A 22,284-nucleotide genomic window follows, 5' to 3' on the forward strand; every position below is an offset into this window, starting at 1 on the left:
TTGTTTGTTGATTTACAAAGCAACACATTGTTGTTGCCTTTTACTGATAATGAGGTCTCAAAACAAACACACACAAAAATAATTTCTGGGTGTTTTCCTGCTTGTTTTGGTTTGGTTTTGTGGAAGGAAGTTCTTGGAGGTCAATGCAACTGGTGGTGCTATTCTGTGCTGTATTGACTACCAGTGTCAACATGACTCTCTTTATACATAGCACTGTCTTTCCACATAGCTAGATTTATAAAGGTTTTAGTAGAAAGTAGCAGAAATATTAGAGTATAAATGTAAATGTACAGAACTTTTCATTTTTTGAGCCAAATGTAACATCATTCTTGGAGAACTCTCACCTCAGGTTTAGATCAAGTATGTCCTCTCTGTGGTTGCTGATTCATCTTCACCACTGGCTAGAAACATTTTTAATACTCTGGTAACTTGGCAGAGGGGATTTTTATTTTTTTTTCTGTGATAGGCTTATGCAGCATTGCAAATTTGCTATCCTTGTGGCAGATATAAAAGTGGCAAGCGGCAAGACCTTGGCCTAATTTTTCAGTGTTTTTCTCATTCCTGCTCTTCTTTCTGTGACGTCTCACCAAGCTCTTACTGAGCTGTTAATGCTTTTCTATTTCCCACTGTAAAAAAGCACACCAGGAATTTCAAAGTGTGTCCAGAAAAAGACGCCTTTGTCTTGGGGTTTCGTTATGACAGAATTTTTTTCTGTCAAATTCGGAACATTTATAAAGTCTTTTAGCTTTGGCCTTGTGTTTCCAAATGTAAGGATTAATGACTTGCTTTGGAAGAGTGGTGATGCTTAACGCTATCCCAGCTGAAACCAGGACATTTATAAACAATATATGACTGGTGGATGAAGATTACCTAGCTATTTTTTATTTTTCTTTACGTTTCTGATGAATGTGTCCTTATTGTTATCAACAGCTTTATGAAAAAATATCGTATCAAGACCTTTCACTCCAGGTGAGACCATCCTAATTTGCTATGATATAGTCTGGGTACTGTATTTCAGCAAGATACAGAGCTACAGTGTTTGCTGAATACAAATATCCAACTTTTCTGCTTAAATTATCAGGTTTAAAAAAAAACCCACATAAACCATCCAGAGCCTCTCAAGCAACTCCTATGAAAAAAAGCCCAAACCCTGGAAGAACCTAGCTTTGTTCCCATCAGCTTTTAAATGACTGGGCAAAGGGAAGGCAAGGAGAAGTGGGTGCAGAGAGGAAAGCCTTCTGGTCAAGGTTAAGCTTGAGAGGCCTTGCCTTGAGTGCATGATCAAGCAGTTTATGACAATGGATATTTCTGAACTCCCGAGAATGGGCACAAGTACTTACAGGCAGGGTATGGCTCTACTAACTGGGAAGATAAAATTGCACTATGTCAATGCTGACCTGGTGGCAAGAAATGCATACTTCATTTGCTGATATAATGGAAATTTAAATTCCAGTTCTAGGTAAGTATAAAAGATACCTGCAAATTTGGGAGCCATCATGATATTAAGGATTTTTTCCTTAATGGCATGTGCCACACTTTATTCTCCAATTTTAGTTTTTGTTCAAGGAAGCATGAGGTTGGCAACAGTTGATGAGAGCACTGGCTTGGTAGCTTACAAACTTTGCTTGGTTTATACCTGTATTTTTAGATTGCTTGTGGGAAAGAAAAGGTTAATCACTATGCAATCTTGACATCTAGAGCTGGTCCAGACTTAAATATTTTGATATTGAGGTCAAATGGTTTAAACTGGCTCTAACTAGTAGATTTGAATGTTTTTGATACTTACATGCTTTTGTTGTGTTTTTGTTTAATGAAACAGGTAACATTTAAGTTTGCTCTCATTGTAAGATTCTAAGCCATTTGCTGTATTGAGCTGATCATTTGACTAGTTCAGTCATTAATCTGTCTGATACTAGATTATCTTTTCAACTTGATTTCATTGTTAATTGCTGTATTCTTAATAATGGGAATGTGTTCTTTGTAGCTATTTTTTGTTAGTAACTTTAACAACATAGTTAATTTTTCAGGTGACACAGAACCAAAACTTACTGTGGATTTTGTTTGCTTTCAGCTAGACTATATATTTGACCAGCTTCTCAGTTGCTTCTTTCTTTTTGTAGCAGTCTGAGTCGTAGTGACATTGTTGGTCATAGTGAGCCAAGTTTAGTTAACCTGTATAAAACTGTTCCAGCTTTATAGAGGTAGCATGTATCTAACAGAGAGCTTTCTGAGTATAGTTAAAACGGTTTACTTAAGTGCTGTTAAGATGGAAGGTCTTAATACAGCAGAAAAAGTACCTTGTGTGACTTTTTCCTTGATTGAGTGCTGCTGAAGGCTTGAGCTGGGCGTCCTGTGTGATGCAAAGAAGTGTGCCTTTGAACAGCCAACTAATTTGTACAAGAACATATCTTCCTGTTGCAAGAAACAGCCTTTCAACTGGGAGAGAAATCTTACTGCTACTGTTGCTGTCGTCTTTTGTTACAATTGTTTTTAATGTTCATCTCCCTGGACATTCCTCCTCCGTCCAATAGTCTCTTCTAAAATGGGAAAGATCTTTTATGTTCTTTGAAACTTTAAAGTCCCTGGTATCTGCTGATCATTGCATTCATCAAATACCTTCATTTAGCTGTGTTTAAACTAGCTGAAATACACTTGTCAGTTTTACTTGGACCACTGAGGTCAGCTTGCATGGTCTTTGTTCTGTCACCTCATACAGCCTTTCAGAATTGCTTGCTTTGATTTGCATTAAGCACGCTACTTATTCTAAAGACTACATTTTTTTGTGTGTGAAGCACCTATAAATAGGGCTTTTGATTAGCTGACATCTCAATTATCTGGCTGTGGTTCATGGAAGATTGAGATAAGATGCTGTCTAATTCATGATGAACTACAGTCTGACAATTCAAAATTGTGCTGGTTCTGAAGTCATGAGACATCTATTAATATGTATTCCTCCACAATATATTTGATAGTTAGCTCACAGTTGTGCAGAAAACAAGTCTTTGTTCCCGTGTGTTTCTCATTCCTTCACCTCATTCTGTCAGAAAGCAGTTGCTTCTCTTCCTATCACTTCTAGAAGTGCTTGTATGCCTCTTTCCCCTTGTAGGTTGTGTTTTGTTGTTGTTGGTTTTATTTATTAATAGGTCTAGTTCACTTTCTCAGGAAAAGATGCTCTTCACCTGTTTTTTGTTTTGTTTTGTTTTTGTCCAGATACCTGATGCTCTGTCATCTCTTCTTTTCATACACACTTCCTTCAAATTCATCTTCTCTTTCATCTGTGTTTCAAGTGCACTGTTTCTCTTTTTAGGAAACTTTCCTATATACTTCACTTACGATCTCAAAACTCCCTATATTAGGATGTAAAGATATACAGAATTCTGAAGACAATCTGGTGTAGAATACAGCGAAATTGTGGGTGGTCCTCCACGAATTTTGCTTCAGAATTATGGAAACAAACCTTCAGCTGGTTTCCCATGAATACCATGCCAGGAAGGAGAAGGATGGCTGGCTTCTAGAGACTATTGGTTTAGTTTACTGAGTGTTTTCAGAATCTGAATTGGTACACTGGAAGGTAAATGCTGAGGTGTGTGTTGCACGTTGTGTTTTGCCAGCCACCTTTTTGGTACTTCTTGATGGAAGAATGGAGCTTTTGGTGTGTGGAGAAAAACAGGTTGTGGGAGTCGGCAAAGCCAAATGCTGACATTACGATTTTTTTAAATATGGAGAACTTAAATGCAGGATGTTGCTATTTTAAGTAGAATTTCAGTTCCTGTCTGTTCAAGTCTGTCAGTGTCTCTCTCAAGAAGCAAACCCAAGGAGCTGATGCAAATGCACCCTTACAAGGCAGAGATACTTAAATGCAAGAAATGCTCTTTGTCTCTCTAGACCCTCTGAAATACGGGGTTAGTTTCAGCTTCTGATTTCTGTAGCTCTGAGAGCTTGCATCATTGTAAACCAGGGAAAGTCATTAGAAGATTTTTCAAATGGATGGAGCCCAGGAACCTTTTTCTTAGATGAGGAAGAAGTAGAGCTTTCTGTTTAGCCTTGGAAGAAGTGGTCAAGGGAGATAAGATTCAATGATAGCATTATCTGTCCTGTCTAGTTCTCTTGTTTGTATGGTTTTAACCTGTGTGCTGCATCCTGTCACAGAAAAATACTGTGACAACTTCTGAGGAGGTTTTACTTGTCTTGAGTAGAATCTGTCTTACTGTCTCTTCCATGTCCATGTGTTCTGTTCCAGACAGTACCAGTGTGGGTAGCGGAGTGGATGGGAGACGAATATGGTCAGAAGAACAACTACTTACAAAACAATAGGGTTCATTGACTCTTGTTTTTTTCACTTGGGTTCCACAGAGCTCCATCCTGCTGTTTCCTCCCCTTTCTGTCCGCATCCTCAATGCAGCAATGGGTTCCTCTGTCTAAATGCTGACTATTGTTTGTGTTTTTGCTCCATACGCAGCTCTGCTGAGCATTCACATTCGACCAGCGCACAGGGGCTCAAATTCCCTATTGGAGCAATGCTGTCACCAGGGCACAAGCTGTTCTTGCTCACAATGGAAGTTGGTAACAAGCTTTCAGATGTACTTGTTTGGCTCGCATCAGTTTTTGCCTTCAGGATTGTTCTTCAAAGGAGGAGCTCTGTGACATCTCTTGGAAGTGAGAGTGAGTGATTCTTCAGGTGAAGGAGACCTCCCGAGTTCTTTAACCTGCTGCCAGAGCCATGTCTTCTACTTGCAGCATAACCTCTGCTTTCTGAAAGGCTTTGCCTTGTTCAAAACCCAGAAGATTTCTCTAAGAGAAAATGAAAATTTTCTTGCCCAGGCCTAATTGACACATGGGATTTTGAAAAGCACCATGAAAGCAAAACAGAGAAGCTAATGGCTGTGGTGTAGAAACATTTTTGTTTGTAAGAGCAAAAAAAAATGGTATGTTAGTTTGTGAATTCCATTCATGGTGACATCCAGAAGAAATTACCTGCAGAAACTGATTTTAGCTGAGAAAACAGAGGCAGTAAAGATACCATCGAAAACTTATTTCTCCAGAACTGCATAATGAATTCTGAAACTGAAATTTGAAAATTTTTTAATGCACAGAGTCAACACATGTTATCTGATATGATCGTTAAGTTTATTCGCCCAAGGGTTGTCTGAATTCTGTGAATCCTTATATGCAGTAATTTCTGTTTCTAAAACAGCATCATTTTTTTTCTCAGCATTATTGCTTTTACCACAGTTTGAAGGAGAATAAAAGAACCTGATGTAAAAAGACAAGTTGCTAAGGATTATGAGCAGCAGTCTTATGAGCCTTCATTATTAATCAAGGAAAAAATATGATACTGGTGGGTGGTAAAGGTGTTAGTTTAATCAAATGTGTTCTTCCTCCGAACACTCCTACCCTACCTTCCATTGTTGCTCACACAATTGAGCAAGTTAGGGTTTTGTTTAACACCTTAGGTGGTTTTGGGCTGTTTTTCGGTATGATCTAAAGGTTAGTGGAGATGGTTTAATGCTGGCATATAAATCTTGAAATGGACAATAGTGGTGAAATGTAAATTACCTATGGTCTGAGCTCTTGTGCTACGAGCTGTAAGCCCCAGCACACACACACAGCTTTTATAGCTCCTGTAATGCCTGACAATCTGTTGTATGTAGAAGCATTATAGTAAGTGTCCTTCCATTTGGCTTATAAATTATGGAACTGCTGAGGAGTTCCATGCTGGGCCTGACCTTCCTCTGAATGCGAAGTTTTTGAGATTGAAATGCTTGGGTTTATGTAAAAGAGGGTTAGAAGAAAAAGAGAAAAAACCTCATTATTTCTCTTCTAAGTCAAATCCTGGTCCTCACTGTTGTACAACACATCTCGGTGAGGTTTTATAATGTATCAGTTAAATCATGGCACTGGTTTGTTGTTTTAAAGTTTGACAGGTCAAATCAGAAGAGCTGCTGCTGAGGTAAATATTTTGCCACTGCTATCTTAAAAATACTAGAATTCCAAGAAACTGAGGGAAAATGACATAGCTTTGAAATTATTATGAGACACCATGTTTGTTTGCAGCTTGCATTACACAGCAAAGGGCTGTAACACAGTCCAAGGATTTTGACTGTATCAAGCTATTGCTGGCAGCAATCTCTTCTTGCAGAAATTGCCACTTTCAGCAGCAGGAATCCTACAACAAGATGTATCTGTGCACCACTTTTCAGCCTAGTTACTTAATGTAAACTCATTTTTATCAGTACTTCAAGCAAGTGTGGCTAAGATGCAGAGGAGTATGTGGTGTTCTCCTCATCCTCCTTCTGTGCAAAAGGGTTGCTGCTTTTGGCAAAGATGGGTGATGATAGTAACAGCTTAGGCATCTATAGTGAAATCCTCCGAGCCCATCTGAGATCATATTTATAATTACACTCATGCATCTAGTCTGATTTTTAATGAGAGTAGGTGAATGTTACTGTTCTAGAAGCTCTGAAGTTTAACAATTAAACACTATGCCGTACACAGTACAAAGATTGTGAACACATTGTTGATACATCCTCTTCTCATGTTCCTGGGAGTTAAATAATGCAACGTCGTATCACTGAAAAGGTAATTGTTCCCTGGCTTTCCAGATTTTTTACTTTATTTGACCTTTCACCTCAGTATATATACATGAGCATCTATAGATATTACCAAGGCAACTTTAGCACTAGAATGACATGACGATTATACTGCACTAGTACTTCTGAGCAATCTTAAACAGCAGTTATTTTCATGGCATCAGCTTTTCTATCCTGCTTCCTTTTTATGTTGATATATTAATTCGGTAGCAGTTCTCATGAATTTAGCCAAATGGTAATTATATATAGTTCTAGCTATATTTAGCTGTAAGTAACCTTTCTCCTTTTTGTTCTGAAGAAGTAACTAATATCCTTCCTTGCTTCTTAGTTGTCTGAGAATGTAATTGAGAAACTGCAAGAGTAGCATTACCAACAAGTTTTTATGAATATAGTTTGTCAAACGGTAATTAATTGTCTTTACTTGGCTTAAGTTACAGGCTGTTTCTCCTTTCTGTTTATCCCAGCAATGGTTATAATCCTTTACAGTTCTCAGAATTTTGAATTATTTTTATAGATATTGGAGGAGGCAGAAAATCATGTTAAGATGACAGCGTTAAATTTTCCCCTCTGAATCTAATGTCTTCCATTTCTTCTGGATGTCTTCTTGTGTGCATGAGTATCTGAGGGGGAGAACAACGTTAAAACAAGTGAACCAACTCTCAAGACAGTTTTGCCTCTAAGAGGCACTGCATTACATCAGTTACACGTTAAAGCAGTGCACATTGTCTACGAACTTGATGACAATGTGAATCAGAAGTAAGTTTGTGAATGTTGTGTACCGCAAGCATCTGCTGTAGTTGGGAGGTACTCTCATTGATAGAACCGGTGAATTATGGTAACGTGAATCTTTTTCAGTAGCAAGTCTGATTCTAGCAGTTTGTTGTCTGAGGCAGAAGGATCACTTTGCCCCGCAGGAAAAGATGAATTAATATGTGGAATACAAGTGCTTTCCAGACTGCCAGCCACATGAATACCAAAGATTATCTGTGCAATCTCGCTCTTTCAGAAGGGTTAAGGAGATTTGGCCCAATAAATTCTAACATGGATTGTTGGATTGAAAGCGGTATATAAGGGAGCCTTTGGGAATATGGATGTAACTGCTGCTGCCGTTCAGAACTATCACAACAATCTTTTCTTTCTGTGCTTACTCATTGGTGCATGTGCATGAACATCTCTGATGATCAGATGTGCTTTGGCATATTGTTTAAAAAATTTGTTGATAGTCAGAGATATGAGTGTGAGATAATAAATTCAGTGAGAGGTAACTACTGTGGCAGGCCTAAGAAAAGCTTAACAAATTCGTAACGTTTGTTAGAAGTACCTGCCTGAAGTTGTTTACCACACAATTGCTATGAGATGCATTATTTGATATGGAAATGCCCCACGTATATATAGAAATACAAATGTGCTGAATTACTCTTACTCTTTTCCTAACTCTAAATTCAAGATTCTTGCAATGAATTGTGGTCATACCAAATGCCTTAGCTGGAATATAAAGTATTTCTTGTCCTACTGGGTAAATTCCACTAGAATAACTTGGTGCTTGTGTTTTTAAAAGCTGGAAACAAGCATACCTCTTGGAAAAACAGAAAACTAGCTCTTTTCCTGGAGGACAGCTGGGGCATTATGTCAGCTGGAGTGGCTTCAGCTCTTCTGCTGCCCAGAGAAGAGTCACATCAGGACAGCCCTAGGCCAAATGTTCACTCTCTCTTCCAAATTAGATTTTGGTTGGGGTCCTCTGCACAGCTCCTCTGTTTCTGTGCCTGCGTGTGTGCATGCATGTGAATTGCACGCAATGGGTCTTCCTATCAAATGCTTCCTGTCTGTCCAAAGTGCTTTGTGGCTGCCTGCCGTGTTCCTGATAGGTGTGCAGACTGGGTGAAGAGCATTTGTGGCCTGTGGGAGGGGACTAGGACTATAACATAAAAAGGTCTATGTGCAGTATGACTTAGGTGGCCCCTTCTGTGACTGCTGTGCTCTTCAATGGGGGTGATTCAGTGAACACACTATTGTAGGACTATGACCTTTAGTTCCCCCCCCCCATTGTTTTCAAAGGGGAAATAAGAAAACATAATGTAAACTGAAGGCTATTGTCTTAGCAGAAGAGTTACTGTTTCTTACGTAGCATGGGTTTAACATCTTGAAGATTGAATAGTACAGTTTTTCCTTCTGATACTGGTTTTTCCTCCCCCCTGAGTGTTTCTTTTTCATGGTACTGAATCTTTGCAAATACTTTTAGCAGAGTATTATTCCTGATAGTAAGTGTTGCAAAAGAAAAAATGTTAAGAAATGAACAAAACTCGGAATTAATTTTTCAAGGAAATTGCTTGCAATCAAGCAGATACAAAATGTTGAAGTTTTTTTTTTTTTTTTTTTTTTTTTTGCCACAGACATGCTATAAAGCTAAGAGCTCAAGCTCTCTTAAAAATCCCAGTTGCAATCTATATTTAAACTGTAAAGTTAGTGGTAGATTGTGATGATGATGGTATTGGATTTGTGTGCATTTCAGAGGTAGCACAGGGCAATGGGCATTTCCATTTTGGTAGAGTGATGCCTGAAAGGGCTATTCTGTGGCTCCTTTATCTAATGATAAAGTGTAATGACATTGGGAGAGTTGAGTTTTTACAAACTACAAATGATTTTGTTCTCTAAAGAGCCCGGTCAGACCTTAATGTGAATCTATCTTCCTCCTCTTCCCTCAAACATATTTCTACCACAGCATCTGACATGCGATTGGTCTGCCAGCTACGCAGTGTTTCTAGAGTCCGGAGAACAAATGGCCTTGTAGGTCCTATTTGGTCTTCAGGCCTTCTGGTCCTCCAGGTCTGGCTTAGGAAACCAGCACTATTGAATGTAATGTAGTTTGGGTCTTGTTTCTGTTTTTCACTTGCTTTCAGAAAGTAAGTCATGCTTTGTCATTTGGTCTAATAAAAGTTTTTCCCTTCTAGTGGCTCCTAATGTTTTGCTAAGAGTTTTATTGCAACCTGTTGTATAGCAAAATTTTTTTAAATGTATGCCCATAAGCACTAAGAGTGTGCTATGTTCACCAGTTTGTACCTAGGTCTCTCAAAAAGAACAGCACATTTGAATTAAGACCTGGTCTAACAAGTTTTGAGGCAGATGGAATTTGATGGCCAGATTGTTAACCCATTATAAAATGTTATCTTTATGCAAAAGAGAAAAGCTCTGTTGCACTCTCTTCTGAGGAAATGTAATTTGAAGTTAAGTTTAAAGCTTTAGTGTAGAATATTTGAAGGTAGTTTGTCTAGTTTCAGTTCTGGTTTTTTTGGGTAAACCAGTGCAAGTGTGTTTATCATTCACATCAAGCTCAGTGACTAACAAAAGTGAAACATAAACCTTACAGTAGAGAAGCTCTTAACTCTTTGACTGCCGTGTCTAACTATATATACCCTAGATTTAATGTCTGCATTTGGGCGTGAAACCATACTGTTGCAGAAGGTGGTGTTGCCATATGGATGCTGTTACTGGGGTGGAATGGTGCCAAAGCTGTTAATAACATTTCCGTTGTGCCTACACACTTCAGATGTCACCAGAAGCTGATTTAATAACATAGTATTTGTTGCACAGTAGTGGATCTCTCTTTCTTTTCTTGATTCATTTCTTGCTTGGAAAGACACTGTACTGTAATAGAAAATAGCATAAACTGAGACACTTTGGTCTTCAAAAATTGGTGGCATTAGAAAAGAAATGCTTATTCTGACTAGGTCAGTTTTAAGATAATAGAGTTCACTTATAATTTAAAATATGCCATGGAAAAAAACTAATTAATAAGAAAAATGTCATTATTAATGAAATAATTTCATGTGTATATGTAAGACTATGGGGAAGGAAAGGTTGGAATAGTTAAAAGTTTTAATCAGCAGTGTTTTTCCAGATAGGCTTATTTTAAATATAGCTGAGAGGTTACATTTCAATTCCTGGTTCATAGCATTAACATTTCAAATTTTGTATTTTAAACCCAAACCACAAAGCATGAAATTAAAAAAAAACTTTGCCCCTGGACATTGTAGTAATGAGTTGTACTGTGCCGGTTTCCAGCAGGTTTGGTAATAACTAGCTTTGATTGTGTTTCATGAGTTTTTGTGTTACAATTTGGATTGATGGTAATATAAGGCTAGGAATAGCTGACTGTGTTGGCATGAGAATGACCATTCCCCTTTTAGATCATAATAACCTGAATAGCTTTTGATACTGGATTTAATTCCTAATGTGAAAAATGCCTTCTTTCAACAGAAAGAGTCTAATAGCTAGAGTTTGCGAGCTGGGGCAGGTTTGACTTTCAGGCATCACAGGGTACAATATTTTGAAGAAAAATGCACCAAAAAGAGAAGCCAGATCTGTCTGCCCCAATTTTGCTATTTTATTTTGCTTTTGGCTTAAAAGGGATTTGGGTTTTGGCTGTTAATGTAACAAGCTGTTTATCTTGGCAGAACTGGGCCTAAGACCAGCCTTTGTTGGTTAACATATAAAATTAGTTTGAGCTCACTGTCCATGGAGTGTTTTCTCACATCATGAATCATTGTGCAAACTGGGACACTGTTTTAGTCCAGTTCCTGAGGAGGAAATCTAGCACAGGAATGAGGTGTGTTGTACTTAACAGATGTGGAGCAAAACTCAGATCTGCTTTTTTTCATAGCACATCTGGATCAGTGTTGTCTCCAGTATCCATCCAGCTTCCATGAAGACAAAATTTCACCTCAGAAGAAACAAAAAAGATTAAGTTTGATTGACAGAATGAATTTTTCAAAATACGGTTTGAGCAGGTGGTGTGGTTTAGCTTGCTTTAGAAGTTGAGGTTGATTTAAAAACTGCAACTGCATGGACCTATAAATTACAAAGCACTTTTAAGCTGTTGTATGCTCTGCAAGCCTAAGTAGTGTGATAAATGAGAAATCTGAGTGATCTCAGAAGTACCTTCTTGTCAGTTTGTCACAATCTGCACATTTGTTAGGTGTGCACTTACTCCTCTTTCCAAACTGTGCTCTTGATTTCTTTTGAAGAGTTAATAAACATCTTGATTGTGTGGTCCATTTTTGGTGACTCGCATGTCTCTGACAGCTTACACACACTTACGTTACAGTAATCAAATTCTCTGAGAGGAGACAGCTTTTAAAAATATTTATATGTGTTTTTTAATAAGTGGAAACTTTTATAGACAGAGAAGAGCCTGAACAGTAAAGGGTTTCTTTGTTTAATCAAACTTCCAGTAAAACAAAAGTGGTTGAGCAGCTGCAGCTGTCTGGATATGAATTAGCACAAGGCAGACAAACTTCGGGGAGATAACTCCAGTGCCTCCAGCCTACCCAGGCAGCTGCAGGGTCAACTCAACAGCCCTGTCCTACCTTGTGGTCTCCCATCTTAAGAGAGAGAACATAATTAAAAAGAAATCAAAACTGCCAAGAATCGTGTCAGTTTTACAGCCTTCTTAGGGGAAAACTGCAAGCACAGCAACAGGTCTAGAACGCTTTTAAAACACGGGACTTGGAGAGTGGGAGAGTTGTTTGTCTTCCTTCGGTATGTCTTGCTGCATCTGAATGTTGAGTGTGTGAAGAATTGTTGGTTGGAGCCAGCCCTGCTCCGTTGCCATTTCCCCCTTACTGCTCTCTAACCACCTACTGGTTGCTTAGGGAGAACTCAGAGCAAAGCAATATGTAATTGCAGCTGCAATAAAATGAGAATAGGATTTAAAAGCTTCTTAAGTAGGGAGGAGAAATGAGTTGGCACATACAAAAAGCGATGTATAAGTTTTGAGTCCTGAGAGCAAGTGCGTCCTAGTAAGCTGCTTAAAAGTGAAGGATACGGGGCCTTGCTCTCGAAAGATCTTTCCTGGGCTTCTACCGAAGTGGAAGTACCCCGCTGAGTTTTGCCTTTTTTGAGCCTGAGTGCTGTTGTGTTCTGTGAGGGTATAGATTTTCATTACTAATTGGTGCCGCTGCCTGAATCCAAGTCTTTGGAGAATTATCATGTGAATACAACTTCTGAACCAATTTTACTGGTTGCTCTGGGATAAAATGTGTGTATGTGGATAGTATAGATGCTGTTTTTCAGGACTGTAGTTTGTGTTTTAGAAATAAGTTTCCTGTTTTTTTGGTGTTTTCTTTAACTGGAATAGTTAGTTCAAGTTCAGCAGATTCTCTAGTTTATGTAGCATTTGGCACAGAAGGAGTCTAGAGACTCTGCCAAGGTGTTCTGGAATGGCTCAGTAGTTGTGATGGTATGCTACAGGGCAAGTAGGTGGGTTGAAAAATGGGTTGGTTGGTTGAGCCCAATGGTTTGGGCTTTCCAGATCTTCTCCAAGTCCCTGAGGCTTCAAAAGCCCAAACCCTCACCTTCCTGAATGAAGGGCAGACAGAGTCTGTGCCTCTTGTTGGTGGTATTGGAGACTCCCAGAATGGCAAGTCTGGAAGCCAGAAGTTTATAACCTCTGGCACCAGGATGAAGGCTCCTGCTCCACCTCAAGGTCTGCAATTACAGAACAGATTCAGTGCTTCTGTGGGTGATGAGGGTCTGGGTGCTCCACCCAGTGAAGCACCCAAGCTAACTAAATCTGTGCCATATTGCCAGGAGTGATCTGGAAAGTAGCGTTTGTGACTGTATGGCTCTTGGGTGACAGACAGGGGCATGGGAGCCTGGGTGGTTTTTCTCCACGATCCTTCCAGTGAGAGGAAAGGGTGTGAGGATGAGTGGACAGATTCTGCAGCAACAACTGGTTGCATAGCTGGTGTCGGCAGCAGAGTTTTGGTTTTATGATCGTGAGACCATCTTTGACGATTGCTTGGAAAAAATGGGACCCACCTGACTAAGGGCAAAAGCATCTTTGTTTACAGACTGGCCAGTCAGGTGGGGAGTTGAGGAAAGCTTTGAAATTATAACAGTGGGGGTGGGAAAGGATGGCAGCCGATCTTGTGAGGAAGTGGTGACCAGGCTGGCAAACAGAATGTGTGTGGTGATGCAAATAGTGGGGACCTTGTAGTCAAAAAAAACCCAAACCAGGACTGAAGGGGGCCTTTCCCAAGCATATCTGTAAATGAGGATGTGCCTTTCAGAATTACAGGGAAAACTCTTGTATTCTTTCTGGGAAATTGGCATGGCTGGTTGCCTCTCTGAAATGTCTGTGCTGTCATGAACACAGCATGGGGTGGAAAGAAGAGGAATTACATGTCTGCATGCATTTGCAGAGTTATGATTTCATTGGGATCATGGAGATATAAAGGGACAGCTCATGTGACTGGAGTGCTGCAATAGATGGATACAGGTTGTTTGGGAAGGACAGGCTAGGAAGGCTAGGAAGGGGAGAGTTGCTCTTTGCTCAGGAGAGCAGCTGAAATGCATGGAGCTCTGCTGTGGGACGGATGATGAGCCACTTGAGAGTTTGTGGGTTAGGGTTAGAGGGCAGACCAGTGTGGATGATGTTGTGCTGGGTGTCTCTAGAAACCACCCAACCATGAAGAAGCAGTTGATGAGGCCTCCTTCAGACAACAGGAATAAGACTCACATTGGCAGGACCTGGCTGTCATGGAGGATTTCAACCACCCTGATATGTACTAGAGGGGTAGAGAAGTTTACTTATGCCCTGGGTGTGATCAGTCCAGGAGGTTTCTGGACTGCGTTGACTGCTCAATCTCATACTTGCAAACAAGGAAGAACTGTTTGGGGATCTGAAGGCTGAGGGCAGCCTTGGCTGACCATGAGCTGGTAAAGTTCATGACACAGAGAGGAGGGGAGAAGAAAGCAGAAAGTAGGATTGCAAGCCTAGACTTAGAGAGAAGACTTTGGCCTGTTCAGGGCTCTGCTTGGAAGAATCCCACTGGAGACAGTTGTGGAGAAAAGAAGGATCCAGCTGAGTCCGTTGGTTTTCAGAGATCACCTCCTCCAAGCTCAGTAGTGGTCCATCCTGACAAGCAGAAAAACAAACAGAGGTGGTAGGATGCCTTCCTACCACCATGGATAGATGAACAAGAAGCTCCTGATAAAAATCAAAGATAGAAAGAAAGAGTACAGGAGGTGAAAGCAAGGAGAAGAGATCTGGGATGAAGGTAGAGAGAATGTCTGTGTGTGCAGGGATGGGGTTAGGAAAGCCAAAGCCCACCTGGAACTTAATGTGGTGAGGGATGTTGTTGTGGGTTAACCTCAGTGGGAGCTCAGCCCCACACAGCTACTTGCTCGCTCCCCCCGCCCTCCTAGAGGGATGGGGAAATGAATTGAAAGGGTAAATATGAGAAAACTCATGGGCTGAGATAAAGACAGTTTAATATTAATAGGTAAAGCAAACACTGCATGTACAAGCAAAGCAAAATAAGAAGTTCATTCACTACTCTCCATTTGCTGGCAGATGTTCAGCCATCTCCAGGAAAGCTGGGCTTCACCAAACGTAACAGTGGCTTGGGAAGACAAACACCAAAACTCCAGATGTACCCCCTTCCTCTTCTTTCCCCCCAGCTTTTATTGCTGAGCACATTGTATGGTATGGAATGTCCCTTTGTCAGCTGGGGTCAGCTGTCCTGCCTGTGTCCCCTCCAGCTTCTTGTGCACCCCCAGCCTGCTTGCTGCTGGGACAGTGTGACAAACGGAACAGGCCTTGGGGCTGTGTAACCACCTCTCAGTGACAGCTGGGACATCAGGGTGTTAACCAATGCCGCTTTGGTCGCAAATCCAAAACATGGCACTGTATGAGCTGCTGTGAAAAAATTGCCTCTGTCTGCTGAAAGCGAACGAGGGCCTCATCGCAGAGGTACCTGATGCCTTATGCACCTCAGTGTTTGGTGGTGATACTGGCCTTCAGCAATCCCAGGCCCTTGAAACCAGTGGGAAGGTCCAGGGCCAAGCAGACGTACCCTCAGTGGAAAAGAAACAGGCTGTGGAGTACTTCAACAAACTGGACAGGTGTGCAGCCGTAGTCCTGGTGGGATATGTGCTGAACCAACTGGTATTGGGACACCATGCTTGATAGCCTTTGAAGGGTCGTAGTGACTGGGAGATCTTCCTAGAAGAAAGCAACTCCTGTCTTCAGGAAGAGCAAGAAGCCTCCTTTTTGCTGAGAACTACAGGTTGGTCAGCCTGATGTTGGCCCCTTGGAAGGTGATGGAACAAATAATCCTGGAAGCCATTTCCAAACATACGAAGGGCAACGAGCTGGCTGGGAGTAGCCAGCATGTGTTTGTGAAGTGGAAGTCATGTCTGAACCAGCCTGTTGGCCTTGTGCGGTGATGAGCTCATTGCCTTGGTGGAGGAGGGGAGGGCAGTGGACGCTGTTTCTGTTGACTTCAGCAAAGCTTTTGAGAGCATCTCCAGTATCATCTTCATTGACAGACTGATGAAGTGCAGGCCAGGTGTATGGACAGTGAGGTGGATTGAGAACTGGCTGAAGCGCCCGGCGCAAAGGGCTGTGACCAGCAGTGCGCTCCAGCTAGAGGCTGGTCACGGCCGTGTGCCGCAGGGGTGGCTGACGGGGCTGGCGCTGCTCAGCATCTTCACTGCTGACCTGGGTGATGGGGCAGGGTGCGCTCTCGGCAGGCTGGCGGGTGAGGCAAGACTGGGAAGAGTCCCCGGAGGGTTGTGCTGCCGTTGGCAGAGGCCTCAACAGGCTGGAGAAGTGGGCTGGCAGGATCCTTGTGAGCAAAGGGAAATGCCAAGCCGTGCAGCGGGAGAGGAGCAGCCCCGGGCTGAGCGGCTGGAGAGCAGCTTTGTCGAGAAGGCCCCCAGGCCTCTTGGTGGACACGAGGCAGACCGCAAGGCAGCGGTGTGTGCTGGTGGCCAAGGCAGCTCCCAGCTTCCTGGGCTGCATTGGGCGGAGGATTGTCATGAGGCAGGTGGGAAGAGGCGAGCCTTCTCCTCGGCGAGCCTTCTCCTTGGTGATCCTTCTCCTCGTCTGCTTTCTGGTGAGGCGCATCTGGAGCGCTGCGTTTGGTTCTGGTTTTTGCCGTAGGAGGGAGAGAGGGAGATGCTGGAGCAAGTCCAGTGAAGGGCCGTGAAGATGCCTGTGGGCTTGGACCATCTGGCACCTGAGGAGAGCCTGAGAGAGATGGGACCGTTTAGCCTGGAGAGGAGAAGTCTCAGGGTGATGTTATTGATGGATCTGAATGAGTGTTGTGGTGGAATAAAGAAAGTGGAGCCAGACTGCCCCTGCCAGTAGACAGTGAAAGGAGGAGAGGCAGTGGGGCACAAACTGAAATACACAAAAATCCATTTAAACATAAGAAAGCCTTTTCTAATCTTAAGAATGATCAAACACAAATTCTTTTAGATATTTGTCCTGGTTTCAGTTGGGATAGAGTTCATTTTCTACTTAGTCACTGGTACTGCGCTGTATTTTGGATTTGGTGTGAGAACAATGCTGGTAAGACACTGATGTTTTTAGTTGTTGCTGGGTGATGTTTACTCTTAGTCAAGGACTTTTGGTTTGTGCCAGTGGGAGTGCTGGAGGGACACGGGAAATTGGGAGGGGACACAGCCAGGACGGGTGACCTGAACTAGCCAAAGGGACATTCCATACCATATGATGTCATGCTGAGTATATAAACTGGGGGAAGAATAAGGAAAGGGGGGACATCTGGCATTATGGTGTTTGTCTTCTTGAGTAACCGTTATACGTGGTGGAGCCCGGCTGTCCTGGGCATGGCTGAACACCTGCCTGCCCATGGGAAGTGGAAAATTAATTCCTTGTTTTGCTTTGTTTTTGCATTACCTATTAAATTGTTCTTATCTCAAACCTTGAGTTTTACATTCCTTTTCGATTGTCCTCCCCAGTGAGCGGCTGTGTGGTACTTGGTTGCCGTCCAGGGTTAAACCACGACAAAACGCAGCTACATAAGGACCTGAGCAATCTGTGCTTTAGCTGTGTCTTCTTTGAATAAGGGAGTTTGCTTTACAGAGGTGCTTTCCAACCTGAAATGTTGTGTAATTTGGGTAGTGGTTAATGGGTTATCTACTTGCGAGCTGATAAGAAATGGAGTAAGACCAGGGGCTGTCCTCTGACCTGTTCTGTTTAACATCTTTATCAGTTTCTGGAGAAGGCAGTGGAGTGCACTCTCCTGAAGTCTGTGGCTGGTATGAAACTGGTGGAACAGTGGTGTGCTACAAAGTGGAGGGATCTGAGGCTACAGGAACTTCGATTGTCTAGCTTAGAAAAGGAAAACTGGTGGTCCTAACAGCAACCTTACAATACCTACAGGGAGGTTATCAAGAAGGTGGAGTCAGGCTCTTCATAGCAGCGTGTGATGGGACACGACCAGTGGGTTTGAATTGAAACAAGAAAGGTTCCATTTGACTGTAGAGAGAAAACTTTTTTGCCAGGCAAGCAGTGGAGCAGGCTCCTCCGCATGCCGTGCCTCTGTCCTTGGAGGTTTTCAAGACCCATGTGGACGAAGCCCTGAGCAACCCGGTTTGACCTCAGAGCAGGTCCTGCTTTGAACAGGAAGCTAAACTAGAGACCTGGTGTCCCTCCCAGCCTGAATGACTGATTTTTCAGTTAAGTTTCAGGGGTAAATTTATCAAGTCCTGTTTGCATGTCAGCTTGTAATGTGTGGTGCCACTCTCTTTCACTGTTCATTATGTAGTTGAGCAGCCTCTTGCGAACGGACGTTAGAATGTTTTTGGGCTTCACAGAAGAAGCGATAGATGAGTATTTTCAGCTGTAGCCTTGTGTCTGAGAGGTATCCAAAAGTCAGAACACTCTTTTAGCTATGACTTGCAGGCACCAGGGGTGGGAGGGAGATGTTCAGCATTGTGACTGTGTGACCTTTTGGGGGTGGAAGGGAATAACTTTGCTTTCCTGTCAGCTTAATTCAATTTAGTCTGCACAGCTTGTTATTTACGTAGAAACTTTTTTGCTGTCTGTGGTGTAATCGTTAGCTTCGCTTTGCGCGCAGTATTGCCTGCTTGCAGGCCAGATCTTGCAGGGTTTATATAGCACAGTCATTTGTGCAGAAAGCAGATGATGCCTGTTACTAGTTCTCATTTTGCTCTTTCGATGGTTGAAGTGCTAAATGTTTGGTGGAACAACTTGGGGCATGGTTTTCCACTGAATCAAACAGGAGCGAGGCTTTACAAATATGGTTATCCTTGACCTTGCCAGTCTGTCTCCTCCTAGTAGGTATTTTGTGAACCACTAAATACAACTGTGGCTTCCATATTTGAATACCCCAGGTCTATTATTTTTGATTCTCCAAAAAAAATTTTCTGTCTTAATTACTTCCTTGGTTCTCTACAGTTTGTTGCCTGTATGGTTTCAAGGGATGAGGAGTCCTCCCAGGAAAAGAGAAAGATACACCATATGATGGTAGCAAGCTTATAGCGCACCTCTGTTTGATAGCAGACATTCAGAGCAGCAGGAGTACTTAATCTTCAGATCCTCTGATGCGTAATCACAAGTGAAAGTAATTTTTTCTCCCTTTGGTGAAATCCTGCAAGGGCATGATCATTCAGCAAAGGTCTGCATTTCTGTATAAACAATAGTGAAACTCAGGATGATGCAAAAAATTCTTGTTAAATATTCTTTAGTTTATTAAGTGGTGTATTTAGCAAAGTAGGAGCAGTGGCTTGGGATGCTTATGAATTTGAGAACCTTTCCAGAAATAAAATGGAAATAATATGAACAAAAGCTAAAACATTGTTCAAGAAATAAAAATAAACTTTGTAATGCTGCCAGTAGATATAATGCTGAAGCATTATAAACCAGTTTCCTTGAAACAACAAAGAAAAATGAGTGCCATTTGTTGTCTTAACCATGATGGGCATTCCTGTTCTTTGGTTGTTTTTAGTTGTTTTTTTTTTTTTTTTTTCCCCTTTGGCTTCTCTTGTAGCAGTTACCCACAAAATGTTACCATTCCATGTTGCCTATTTGATGTGCTGTCTTGATTAAGTTGAATGTGTTACTTTCACCGAGAATATATAATTGGATTGGTAGTTTCTTATTCCTTTCAAAGGCACGGAAACTTAAATGTAGTCAATAATTATGCATATGTGTGTTTCTCTTTCAGTGGAGGCCATAGTGGAGTTTGACTACAAAGCTCAACATGATGATGAGCTGACAATCACTGTAGGTGACATAATCACCAATATCAAGAAAGATGATGGAGGCTGGTGGGAAGGACAGCTCAAAGGCAGAAGAGGTTTGTTCCCTGACAACTTTGTAAGAGTGAGTACAAAGTGGAACTGTTCTTGTGTTGTGTGTATACGTTGTGTGTACTGTGTTGTTCAGGCTAAATGTCAGCTTATATTACAATGTTTCTTATATCCAAAAGCATAATATATTGGACTACTGTGTTCTATTGAGGCTATGTTAGAAAGGAAAGATTACATTCTTTGCAAAGACAATGTGGTTTTGATAGCCTGAAAAAAAAAGTAGCTACCCCTACATTTCGCTGCTGTTCAGTGATTATGTTTGACTGTGTGGCCTGGGAACAAAATGATGATTCTACAACAATTTATATGTCATGGCATTTGCAGTATTTTATCTTCTCTGTAACTGCTGCTTCTTCTCCAGAGTGCTTTCTTAGCTTTTATGGAAGCTTTTTCTAAATACTTACTCCTGGCTAAACTAGTTGAGAGAAATTAAAGCAGATTTTTCCAAAAGAGTTGCCTATAAAACCTTTTTTTTATAAAAAACCCATTACTTCGTATTTCATGTAACGTACCAAATAACTTGCAGTGATACTAGTTTTAGGAAAGCCATTTAGAATTTAAAAAATACATATATTTTTTGCTGGGCATCTGTGTGTGCATGCCTCTGTCTGCACATATGAGACTAGCTATTAGTACCTCTGGGCCTCCTTGATTTGTTATTGCAGACCTAGGCTGTTAATTTCTATAAACCTCCATAAATTTGGCCATCCGGTATGGAAAGGAGGGGAAGAACTACAATAAATTACATAAATAGGTTTTGTGTTAATCTGCTACTACAGCTTCAGAGAATCTTTGTGACTTTTGCCTTTCCGAGGGTATAAGTATCTTCTTTTCTTCTTTTTCTTCTGTGTGAGCCTGTTGTGTGTTTAGGCATACGCACATAATGAAGTAATTTAATTTTGCTTCAATAGCGCTGCATATGTCGAGGTAATTTGGGGAAGTGGTTCAGTGGCAAAATTACCAAGCCCGTAGTTGGGGGGGGGGGGGTTGGGGGGCAGGGGGTACAACACATGGGAGCCTCAGGTGTTCCTGTGGGGACAAACATACTCACATCCTAATCTTTGTTCTTGCCATTAGCACAAAGGAAGAACAGCTCTGTGCCTGTCAGGCAGCAGTGATTAGGAGGAAGTAACAGCCTCAACGAGTTGAAAGGGAGTGAGGAGAAAAATGGTTACCCCGTTTTCTTGTTAACCTCTGAAAATGCACGCTGTGGGGTAGGGGGAAGAAACTATTTTGGGACTCACTGTGTATCGGTAATATTTTTCTGCTTGAACTCTGGTAACTGTGAAGTTCTGTGGGACAAAAGCAGACTTCCTCTGAGCTTTCTCCTGCCTGATATTTGAAATCTGCTGTTGACGTTAGGAGGTGTTGGATTTAGTGCTCTAAATAAATGCGGCCTGTGAATGTCTGTTACGAAAATACCATAATCAAAGTATGAAGGTCTGCAAGTTCTGCCTCTTACTACCTAATTTTTAAGACCTCTTCTTTCCAAAATGACTTCAGATTGTGGCATCCTGTCACATAATTTAAAAATAAATGGCTTTTTCTCAATAGAAAGTTCTAAAACAACAATAAATGTCTTGGATTTTGTGTTCTCATAAAATATCACTACCTGCTCTTTACTCTCCCCACCCATCCCACTTCTGTTTTTTGTTTTTTTGTTTTTTTGTTTTTTTTTTTTAAAAAAACATCATCCAGGGCTGTTTTCTAAAGAACTAAAAACTGCATTAGAGTCTTCCTCATTCTCAGCTTGAATGCAAAGTCAAATATGTTTTTCATAGTTGAGCATTCCCTTTCTAAATTAGGTAACGTGGAGTGGAAGATACAAACTTCCTAAAAGTGTCATTTGTTTGTTTTTGAGTAAGAACCTTTCTTTTTCTTCAGTTTTTCTTGTGTAGGTCTCCTTGTATCTGGAGAGCTATAGTCAAACATAACAGCAGTCCCATTGGAAAGTTTGTTGAGGGTAATCATTCTGTCCACTAAGATTATAAGTAGTTGTCAACTTTCTTTTTCAGTTATGGAAAAATTTTTAACAAGTGCATGCAGAATCAAGCTCACCAGCAACCAATTCATGCCCCATTGCTATTCTGTTGTGTCAGCAACATAATTGAGAGGCAGGCAAAAAGGGATGCTACAGATGAGTGCTGGAGTTGAATGCGATCTCAAATTCCCATTGCTTATCAGAATTGGTTGTAAGAGTAGTTACTTCAAGTTATTCAGAGGTAAAAATCACTAGTGAAATTCTTGAGGTACTTTGCATTCTGCCTTCAAGTGGAGGGAATAATTTCTATGGAAGGGAGCTTTTCCTTCCTGTGATTTGATTTTCTTTTGAATAAATTCATGACAACATTCCAAAGAAACTGTTGGGTTTTGCAAAATTGTGTTTGAGCTGAATTGAAACCACTGAATTAACACAGTGAAGAGTCCTGAGTGGTCTCTGTTAGCATTTGTGCATAGGTCCTGGAAGTGCAGTTTGAAGAGAAAAGAGTTTGGAAGAAAAGATACACAAATCAGAAATGGAAAAATAAGGGAAATGCAATATATTGGACTG

At 41.2% G+C, this 22,284-nt stretch overlaps 1 protein-coding gene across 3 annotated transcripts in view; it reads left to right on the forward strand.

The window, feature by feature from the left end:
* Positions 1 to 22,284, forward strand: part of SH3KBP1 (SH3 domain containing kinase binding protein 1) — a 232,590-nt gene that overhangs the window by 7,061 nt on the left and 203,245 nt on the right. For 2 of the 3 annotated variants that reach the window (XM_080377614.1, XM_080377615.1), the window contains exon 2: positions 19,589 to 19,720. In XM_080377614.1, the coding sequence (XP_080233740.1) occupies positions 19,679 to 19,720 (42 nt within the window). In that variant the 5' untranslated portion in view covers positions 19,589 to 19,678. Of the gene's footprint in view, positions 1 to 19,588; positions 19,747 to 22,284 lie in introns of all 3 variants that reach the window. The other variant, XM_080377613.1, reaches the window with a different exon arrangement.

This window comes from Falco punctatus, assembly GCF_963210335.1.
Source record: "Falco punctatus genome assembly, chromosome: 2".
NCBI lineage: Eukaryota > Metazoa > Chordata > Aves > Falconiformes > Falconidae > Falco > Falco punctatus.